Source organism: Myripristis murdjan, chromosome 17 (genome assembly GCF_902150065.1).
Source record: "Myripristis murdjan chromosome 17, fMyrMur1.1, whole genome shotgun sequence".
In the NCBI taxonomy this organism is placed as follows: domain Eukaryota; kingdom Metazoa; phylum Chordata; class Actinopteri; order Holocentriformes; family Holocentridae; genus Myripristis; species Myripristis murdjan.
The window spans coordinates 12,757,530-12,768,144 of record NC_043996.1 but is presented as its reverse complement, the minus strand read 5'-3'; the positions used below and the strand labels follow the sequence as shown (position 1 = coordinate 12,768,144).

General features: G+C 41.9%; 1 protein-coding gene across 1 annotated transcript; it reads left to right on the top strand.

The window, feature by feature from the left end:
• Positions 1-955: 955 nt before the first annotated feature.
• Positions 956-10,168, top strand: LOC115375195 (phosphoglucomutase-1-like). The gene is made up of 11 exons (XM_030074574.1): positions 956-1,213; positions 2,423-2,585; positions 4,578-4,724; positions 5,459-5,584; positions 6,878-7,068; positions 7,192-7,346; positions 7,555-7,670; positions 8,021-8,156; positions 8,936-9,119; positions 9,368-9,496; positions 9,895-10,168. The coding sequence occupies exons 1-11, from the start codon at positions 956-958 to the stop codon at positions 9,982-9,984; spliced, it is 1,695 nt and encodes a 564-aa protein (XP_029930434.1). The 3' UTR covers positions 9,985-10,168.
• The last annotated feature ends 447 nt before the right edge of the window (positions 10,169-10,615 follow it).

The window sequence follows — 10,615 nt, the reverse complement described above, 5'->3', positions numbered from 1 at the left end:
ACCTTGTTTTGATTCCAAGGTCTAGTTAATGAATGAATGTGTGTACCTGTTTTTTTAGGACATGCCAAAGCTCCCTCTGTGATTCACTGGGTGTTAACGTAACTATGGGTAGAAGTATGATTATTTTTTAAAAGGTTTCACAATGGTTATGTCAAACTCACCCTATTATACTATATTCTAAGAAGCAATACCTCTTAATAAACTCTAGAGGGCAGCACTGTTCTGTCTCACACAGACGTCCCCTTTCCATGCTCATTTAATGATGGTATTGATGGTGATTTGATTTCCCAATATCAAAGAGAGTAAACAGAATTTTACCAACCTCTATACTAAAGTACATTGAATGGATTACATATATTTTATCAACCGTCCTTGCCCATATAGTCCCTGATTACTCCCCTCACTTGCTATTCTCATCTTAACCTTTAAGAAAGAGTAAACAAAATAGTGATATCTTACCCTAAATAATGCATGCAAATATGCAACAGCATCTCAGATGAGAGCTGCTGTCATTCTCTTTTCATATCATTACCCCTAGCACAGCTGCAGCCATACACAGATGGATTGCCCCGTAACACTTCAATACTTTCATCCAGACACACACACACACACACACACACACACACACACACACACATACATAGACACACATACACACACATTGGGCCTGCAGCCTTGACAGTGATCTCCCTGCACATGTGTGAAGGAGCGTCTTCAGTTACTCCCCCTGCCTCTGCACACCCATTAGTTTGGAAAGTTATTTTGGGCCTCAGAACTACCCTTGTACTTCCAGCCTGTGTGAAATAATGGGAGGAGCTAAGACTTTTCCCTCCCATTCTCTTCCTATGCACTATTCCCTCTGTCAACTGACAGGGGATTTTCCACCAAACAGTGGGTTCCCCTGCTCTCTGCTCTTAGTATTTGTTGTTCTGGGTCGGATCCTCCATTGGATACAATGGACAACTGTCCTCTGCAGGTGCTGACTGTCCCTACAGCCCCCTACCCTGACCAGAGACCAGGCTCCAGCGGCCTGAGGAAGAAGGTCTATGTATTCCAGTCCAGGAGACACTACTTACACAACTTCATCCAGAGCATATTTTCCTCCATTGACCTGCGTGACCGTCAAGGGTCAACCATGGTGGTGGGGGGAGATGGACGCTTCTTCAACCAAACAGCTATTGAGGTCATTGTGCAGATGGCAGCCGCCAATGGGGTCAGTGTCAGCGTGTGTGTGCATTTGCTTGCCTTGTGTGAGTTTGTGTGTGCATGCCGGTGAGTTGATGTGCGTGTGTGTGTGTGTGTGTGTATGTGTATGTCTGGGCCCATGCGCATGCATGCAAGTGTGTCTAAGTGTTATCATGTGTGATCACTGGATGTGTGTCAGTGTCATCTGCTGCTGTCATCTGTTAGGTATTTCCCATGTGTTGTCATCGAACCAGTGACCACATGTCTAACTAATTACAAGTCAAGGTGTAGATTTTGAACCCTGGTCATATTTTAAAGGAAAACAATGTGCATCTAATACAGATCATGTGTTCACAGTTTATGGCATCATTTATTATTCAGGGTTGTATAACTACATTTCTATGTACATATAATGGTATTATGTCATCATCATGTTAATAATGTTCTTGATGAAATACTTTCCCTGTGAAATAATGAATATTTGCTAGCTGTGGTCTTCCGCCATTAATTGTCTAGGTAACAGGCGTGAAAATTTTTAATTGCTTGATTTCACCGTTAATCATTCTATAGGTGGGTTCATGTGTTGTGAGGATGCATGTAGGCATGTAGGTGCAACTGCAGTTTAAGACTTTGTTGCTGCCCTTTGTCAATTGCAAAATAAATTAGCAACAGTGCAAAAGACCAGAATCTGTAAATAACAAGCAAATTAAAGAAATGACTGCAAATGAACAAGACAATGCAAAGAACTGAAAAAGAGTCAACACAAGGCAGTACTACAGTGTCTTGCTAAGAAGTGAAAAGAGGAATGCTTCCTTTGTTTTTAGGAGTCATGAGCTATGAGGGCAGGGAGCCGCTGCTGTGGGCAGCTCTGCACTGATTGGACAACCTGTCTAGAAATAGAAATGTATGAAACCTGTTTTGTTATCGACCCCCTGCCAGCAGCACTAATGTGTTCTCTGAGGTCCCTGGGCTTAAATTAGAGAGCTTCTGATGCTTTCACAGATGGAGGGTATACTTAGAGGGATTTAAAATAAGTTACACATGATGGCACCTGCACTTGATGTGCTTCAGCTGCAGCCCATTAAATGAAATTCTAGTCGTTGTGCTGGTGTGTAGATGAAACACTGCACACAAAACCTGATATTCTGTTGAATTATCTCCCCTACCCCCACTTGGATATATTGAGACACACTCACATGCCCACCCACTCACACACACCTGTGTGACACTTCCCTAGGTGGGCCGTCTGATCATTGGACAGCATGGGATCATGTCCACGCCAGCGGTTTCCTGTGTAATCCGGAAATACAAAGCCATTGGCGGCATTATTCTCACAGCAAGCCATAACCCTGGTGGACCTGATGGGGACTTTGGCATTAAGTTCAATACTGCAAATGGAGGTATGGTAACCGGAGATGAGGAAGCAAGCAGGGGTGTCTGCCAAGTGCAAAATAGTGTTATGACAGAAGTCGGATGGACATTTCACAAGGCGTGGCATGCTGCATAGGGCTTAGTCCGGATATGTGGCACAGATAAAATTTGAAACTTGTCTGCACATAAAATCTGCGATGGATTTCCAATGTACATTAAAGAGATCAGAGTAGTGTTAATGATACGTGTCCCTAAACAACACTGAATATTATTAGTAGTTTATGATAGTGTGACATACAGTCCAGGCCAAAAGTTTGGACACACCTTCTCATTCAATGCGTTTTCTTTATTTTCATGACTATTTACATTGTAGATTCTCCCTGAAGGAATCAACTATGAATGAACACATGTGGAGTTATGTACTTCACAAAAAAAGGTGAAATAACTGAAAACATGTTTTATATTCTAGTTTCTTCAAAATAGCCACCCTTTGCTCTGATTACTGCTTTGCACACTCTTGGCATTCTCTCGATGAGCTTCAAGAGGTAGTCACCTGAAATGGTTTTCCAACAGTCTTGAAGGAGTTCCCAGAGGTGTTTAGCACTTGTTGGCCCCTTTGCCTTCACTCTGCGGTCCATCTCATCTCAAACCATCTCGATTGAGTTCAGGTCCGGTGACTGTGGAGGCCAGGTCATCTGCTGCAGCACTCCACCACTCTCCTTCCTGGTCAAATAGCCCTTACACAGCCTGGAGGTGTGTTTGGGGTCATTGTCCTGTTGAAAAATAAATGATGGTCCAACTAAACGCAAACCGGATGGGATGGCATGTCGCTGCAGGATGCTGTGGTAGTCATGCTGGTTCAGTGTGCCTTCAATTTTGAATAAATCCCCAACAGTGTCACCAGCAAAACACCCCCACACCATCACACCTCCTCCTCCATGCTTCACAGTGGGAACCAGGCATGTGGAATCCATCCGTTCACCTTTTCTGCGCCTCACAAAGACACGGCGGTTGGAACCAAAGATCTCAAATTTGGACTCATCAGACCAAAGCACAGATTTCCACTGGTCTAATGTCCATTCTTTGTGTTTCTTGGCCCAAACAAATCTCTTCTGCTTGTTGCCTCTCCTTAGCAGTGGTTTCCTAGCAGCTATTTGACCATGAAGGCCTGATTGGCGCAGTCTCCTCTTAACAGTTGTTCTAGAGATGGGTCTGCTGCTAGAACTCTGTGTGGCATTTATCTGGTCTCTGATCTGAGCTGCTGTTAACTTGCGATTTCTGAGGCTGGTGACTCGGATGAACTTGTCCTCAGAAGCAGAGGTGACTCTTGGTCTTCCTTTCCTGGGTCGGTCCTTATGTGTGCCAGTTTCGTTGTAGCGCTTGATGGTTTTTGCGACTCCACTTGGGGACACATTTAAAGTTTTTGCAATTTTCCGGACTGACTGACCTTCATTTCTTAAAGTAATGATGGCCACTCGTTTTTCTTTAGTTAGCTGATTGGTTCTTGCCATAATATGAATTTTAACAGTTGTCCAATAGGGCTGTCGGCTGTGTAGTAACCTGACTTCTGCACAACACAACTGATGGTCCCAACCCCATTGATAAAGCAAGAAATTTCACTAATCTACCCTGATAAGGCACACCTGTGAAGTGAAAACCATTTCAGGTGACTACCTCTTGAAGCTCATCGAGAGAATGCCAAGAGTGTGCAAAGCAGTAATCAGAGCAAAGGGTGGCTATTTTGAAGAAACTAGAATATAAAACATGTTTTCAGTTATTTCACCTTTTTTGTTAAGTACATAACTCCACATGTGTTCATTCATAGTTTTGATTCCTTCAGTGAGAATCTACAATGTAAATAGTCATGAAAATAAAGAAAACGCATTGAATGAGAAGGTGTGTCCAAACTTTTGGCCTGTACTGTATGTATAGTTTATATAGCATGTATTGCGATAATTCTTTGGTACAATATATGAATATAATGCCAAGGTGTTCCCTGTACTGTGTGATTCTGTGTCCAGGACCAGCCCAGGAGGCTGTCACAAACAAGATTTTTCAGATCAGCAGAACCATTGAGGAGTTTGCCATCTGCCCTGCACTCCGGGTGAACCTGGCATCCCTGGGAAAGCAGATGTTTGATTTGGAGAACAAGTTCAAACCCTTCACAGGTGAAATGCGGCATAAACCTGTCAATCATAGCTTAAAAGCAGGAGAGAATGAATGACAGACTAAACAAACAGATAGATCAATCCATCCCGAAAATATATAACACAAAGAAAACACAAATAGAGAATTGCAGTCTAATGTTATCAAAGCCGGCAAGCCTGTATGTACCGAATGCCTGTGAAACATAATGATACATTTTTGCATGCTTTTGATGTCAAGCATAAGCATAAAATGTAAATGGGACTGCATTTACATAGCATTTTTCTGGTCTACCAGCCTCTCAAGGTGCTTCACAATGTATGTCTCACATTTACCAATTCACACACTAAAGACAGAGGATGCCATCCAGAGTGTGACCTTGCACATCAGGAGCAGGTAGGGGTTCGATGTCTTGCTCAGTGAAGCTTTAACTTGGTCTCCAGAAGAGTCAGGGATCGAACTGGGAAACTTCTGATGATGATGCACAGGTTCAATGGGGCATGGGGCAATGATGCATGGGGACAAAAAGCAAGTCCCCATAAGTGAAAATCATTAATTTTAGGGTGAAGACTTGATTTAAAGCTAAGATAACTTTAGGGTTGCGTTAAGGTTAGGGTTAGGGTTAGGGTTAGGCAGGTAGTGGTTAGGATAAATCTCCAGGAGATGAATGTAAGTCAATGTAATGTCCTCTGAAGTGATGGAAGCACGACTGTGTGTGTGTGTGTGTGTGTGTGTGTCATTTTTTGGTTATTCCCAGTGGAGATTGTGGACTCAGTGGAATCTTACGCCAATCTGCTGAGGAACATCTTTGACTTTGCTGCACTGAAGGAGTTGCTGTCTGGAGAGAATCACATCAAAATAAGACTAGATGGCATGCATGGAGGTGAGAGAAAACTGCTCCTTTCTTTAACCAATCAGTCAGGCTGTCTTCATTGGCCAAGAGCATCTCATCTCTCAGGGATATTCTCTGTTTTGCTGTATATAAAAAAAAATGGGGGAAAAAAATGTGCAGATGCTATTTTTGTATTAAAAGAACTTTTACTCTGTTGGCTTAAATAGATATGATCTATAGCATCTGGAAAGCATCAGGGGGCTGATTTTACACATGAACGATCCTTCCTGTCTCTTTTTGCTTTCTTTCTAATAAAAGCCAAAATACCCAAAAGATAATCTATTAAATAATATTGAAACTGAAACAGAAATGAGGCTCAGAGTTAAAATGATTTTAACTATTTGTGAATTATAGATGTTTTCAGAACCAAACATCTTCATGAGCATCCTGTTTGTCACTTGTTTGCATGAAGCCTCTGGTAACTCAACAGTGAAAGACAAGGTACATCAGCCTCTGCTCAGTGTGTGAGAATTTGTTTGGCCTCTCAATATCAAGACTCTTAGTCTGAGTATTAAACAATTACTCTATGGACAAAAAGTGCTTTTCAGTATTGAGTTGACCCATTTGACTCCATTTGCCACATTCATAACAATGATAAAGATTAGCACAATATGTCCAACTGATACAGAAATCCAACGAAGTCTTCAAAAGTGCTGTATCCTTGAAAGTGTTATATGATCTAGGACTTGGGGAGAGGTGACATGCGGTTGTAGAAACTGTTTACTTCAGAATGATTAGGTTACTAAACTGAAACTGATCCCAAAGCCATTTAAAGAATCCCTGAGTGATAACACTGAAACCAGAGGTGGAACACACAAACACACACACATACATACACACACACACACACACACACACACACACACACACACACACACACACACACACACACACAGCCATCAATACACACAGACACACAATAAGCTCCTCTAACAGGAAGGCAAGTCATGACATGCACTGATACTGATAGGGTTCGTATTTTAACAAGATACCACACACCGCTGTCACCCATCTACCGCAGTGACCCTTGCCTTTCTCTCTATTGCAGCCACTCAATTATGGCCTTAGGCACAACTATAATTTTCCAGTTTCAATTTTTTTTAAAGGATTGGAACACAATATTATGTATAGCAGCAGAGCTCTTTCAGAGGTTTTTCTTAATGCTAATAAAGTTATTTCTTAGAACCACCAGTCTGATTTGCACAAGTCCATGACTAATCCTGTAGTCAGGCCTTTCTCAGTCTTTATTCATCCCTCTCTCTGTCACCTCCGTCTGCTGCCCAGTGGTAGGTCCATATGTGAGGAGGATATTCTGTGAGGAGCTGGGCTCCCCTGCTAATTCTGCTATCAGCTGTGTCCCCATGGAGGACTTTGGAGGTCAACACCCAGACCCGAACCTCACCTACGCTGCAGATCTGGTTGATGCCATGCGGGATGGACAGTATGATTTTGGTGCAGCATTTGATGGTGATGGGGTGTGTAAATGCATCAGCTACCATGAATGGATTCTTCACATTCAAGGCTCCAAAGATATGAACCACTCCTGACCTGGGGCCTTTCTTTGCTCTAACCCCTGTCTGTCTTGTCTGGTTCTCCAGGATCGTAACATGATCCTGGGTAAGCACGGCTTCTTCGTCACCCCATCTGACTCGGTGGCTGTGATCGCTGATAACATCTTCTGCATCCCTTACTTCCAGCAAACGGGGGTGAGAGGCTTCGCCCGCAGCATGCCCACCAGCGCAGCCTTAGACAAGTAAGGCCTCGGCCTGACATTCACATATTAACTGTGACAAAGTAGTTCTTTACTCACCAACTAGGGCTAGGTCAAATCTACAGTACTTTACAGATGTTGTGAATAACATTTAATCATGCCAATCACACCAAAGCTTTAGATATATACACCAGATGCAACTGCACAAGTACACCGTTTCATACTCTTACTGTCCTTGTATTTCTTGCAGAGTAGCCAAAGCAACAAAAATAGAGCTATATGAAACTCCCACTGGGTGGAAGTACTTTGGAAACCTAATGGACGCAGGCCGCCTGTCTTTGTGTGGAGAGGAAAGCTTTGGTACAGGTATCTCTTCAGCGAGCGGTGCAGATGGCAGAAATTTCCTTTTAACTGGTAGAAACCTATAGTCTGGAAATATTCCTTCCATTAAACTCAGAAGTAATCCTGGGAATTTCAGGCCAACAAACTGACGTTCAAGTTCAAGTTTAAGTTTAAGTTTATTTATAGCCCTTAATCACTGTTTACAGTCTCAAAGGGCTTCACAAGGTCACGGTTTATAATAGAAAACAAAATGACACCTCCTGACCTGAACCCTTATGGTGGGCAAAATAACCACAGCATATAGTTGCGGCTTTATATTTTTGTGCAGTGCACTGCAACCCTCATTTCAAATTATCCATCTCTTGCCATGGTAGGTGGAGATCATATTCGCGAGAAGGATGGGATTTGGGCTGTGCTGGCATGGCTGTCCATCCTGGCTACCAGGAGGCAAAGTGTGGAGGATATTGTAAAGGACCACTGGCTAAAATACGGGAGAAACTACTTCACCAGGTAAGCTGTGGCTAGATACAGAGGCAGGACAATCTACAGTCCCAGCAGGACCAGTAACCCTCAGTGTGGACTTGGCTGACACCTAGTGGAAAATATATTCCATTGCATATCTTCAAAGCATTGCCCTGTGTTATGAATGAAACTGTAAATTGGCAAAACAAATAAATATCCATGCAAGGGAGATAAATCAGGGACTGTGATGTTACAAATTGTGTCTCTAGTCTTGTATATACAAACGCTCTTAGCAGTAAGATGTAAAGAAATGGAAATTTTGGTGCTATCACTACGCTAAAGAGTGAAAAAATGTCCTTTTATTCACCCAAAATGTCCACAGCACCCTGCACATTGTTGATTTTCAACAAATATAATCTATTAGTAAGCAAAGAGCTTAGATGCAGGTACCCTTTGTTTTTTTTTTTTTTTGTTTGTTTGTTTTTGGATGTAGCAAATTTTTTTTTTTGGATGTAGCAAAATTAATCAAATCATATAAAACTATGCCAGTTCCTCTATGCATCCACCTGCGTCACAGTCACTACACCCCTTGTGATAGTTTTGAACAGCCAGGCTACAACCACATCAGCAATATGAATGGTCAAACAACTTTCCAGCCAACAGCTGTCAACTTCAAATAGCAGCCAGTGAAAAATCTAAATTTAATACTGAAACATTTGCTGTGCAGTAATAAGATGAGGCCGCTCTCAGCCTTATCTTGTTACAAAATGTATCCATACAGCACAAATTCTGTCGTTTGTTGTCACTGTTATTGTTGCTTGATCCAGATATGACTATGAGGATGTAGACCTAGATGTAGCCTGTGAGATGATGGAAGACTTGGAGATCTTGATGGTGGACAAGTCCTTCGTGGGACAGAGGTTTGCTGTGGGAGACAAAATCTACCAAGTGGAAAAAGCAGACAACTTTGAGTACACAGACCCAATACACAGTACCATCTCAAGGAACCAGGTACAGGGCAGACAAACCTTGAACTGACTAGATGGAGGAGAGAACTGTTAATATCATAAACTTGTTATTCACACATTTTCTGATATGCTTGGATACATTACCAGGGATATATCTTGGGGTCTCTCAGCATTTGACACCCTCACCGAGCTGGTGTTGCTCAGTTCTCTGCTTGTGCCTGAGCTGCATGTGTGGACCATGAATTGCCCCCCTGAGAACTTTTAACACTGTGCATGTTGTTTTTGCTGCAGGGCCTGCGGATAATCTTCTCTGATGGCTCTCGCATCATCTACAGGCTCAGTGGGACAGGAAGTGGCGGCGCAACGGTTCGAATTTACATAGACAGCTATGAGAAAGAGCACATTTTCCAAGACACACAGGCAAGGTTTCTAACTCGGAGCCAAAGTCTTGAATGAAGGAGCTTATGTACAATATCTTAGAATGCACACACATATATTTGAATATTGAAAAACTTGAAGTATGATGAATTTAGTTTGATTACTTCATCAACAGTTTCACTTACTGTAGATGCTCCATTGCAATTTGTGTGTGAACAAGATGAAACAGGGATGATCTCATACATGAGGCTCAAACTGGTTCATGAATGATTTGCATCATCTATGACTATTAAAAAGAAAACATGTCACACATTTTGGAATGGAATTAAGTTGAGATATTTTCACGTTTTTGGTAAAAAAAAAAAAAAAAAAAAAAAAAAAAAAAAAAAAATCTGTCTTCAAAAGCAGGTTTGTAACTCTTTGTTCTGTGTTTGGGACAGGTGATGCTGGGACCCCTGGCAACTATCTCTCTGAAAATATCCCAGCTCCATAACAGAACAGGTAGAAGTGGCCCGTCAGTCATCACATGATTTTTCCTATATGTTATACCATGATCGCAAATGTAATGTCCCCTCTTCCTCATGAAATGGCACGCATATGCAGATTTTTGTATAAACTGAGATTCAGTTGAGAATCTATAAATATTCACAACCTGCTATACAATAGTTGCATTTTAGCTCAAATATATTCAGTGTCTGTCAGTGAATCACAATAAACTGCTGCTTATTTTGTTCATGTATGGTTTGTGAGTTTTTCCACAGTATGCAGCAAGTATGCCTCAGTCTTAAGTCATTCACCTGAAAGTGATGCAGAGTCTGTCCAGCTCCACACTGTGTGCTCCGTCTGATCACCATCTCTAATGTCTGTGCTTTAGATTTAATCTTTATCTGCTTTAGATTTCATAAGTCTGAATCACTGGTAGCATACAGCTCTGTTTTGAAATCATCAGTAATGTTGGAGATGAAAACAAATCGTCATGACATTATGTTCTATCAAGGGCAGCGCATGACCCGGTGGTATCGGTTTCATTTCCTTCTTTGCGCAAACATCAATACTTTTTTCATTTCATTGACTATTCCCATACTTTTCAGCGAAATGCAACTATGACTCAGGATTTAAAGACTGTGGTTTCCTGGAAAGGAGGCCCTTGCATTCTGAGCT

Excerpts from the sequence above, each read along its gene's own strand:
- LOC115375195 (XM_030074574.1), top strand. The coding sequence starts at position 956 with ATGGACAACTGTCCTCTGCAGGTGCTGACTGTCCCTACAGCCCCCTAC. Across the intron at positions 1,214-2,422 it reads AGATGGCAGCCGCCAATGGG|GTGGGCCGTCTGATCATTGG; the intron begins GTCAGTGTCAGC and ends ACACTTCCCTAG. Across the intron at positions 2,586-4,577 it reads GTTCAATACTGCAAATGGAG|GACCAGCCCAGGAGGCTGTC; the intron begins GTATGGTAACCG and ends TTCTGTGTCCAG.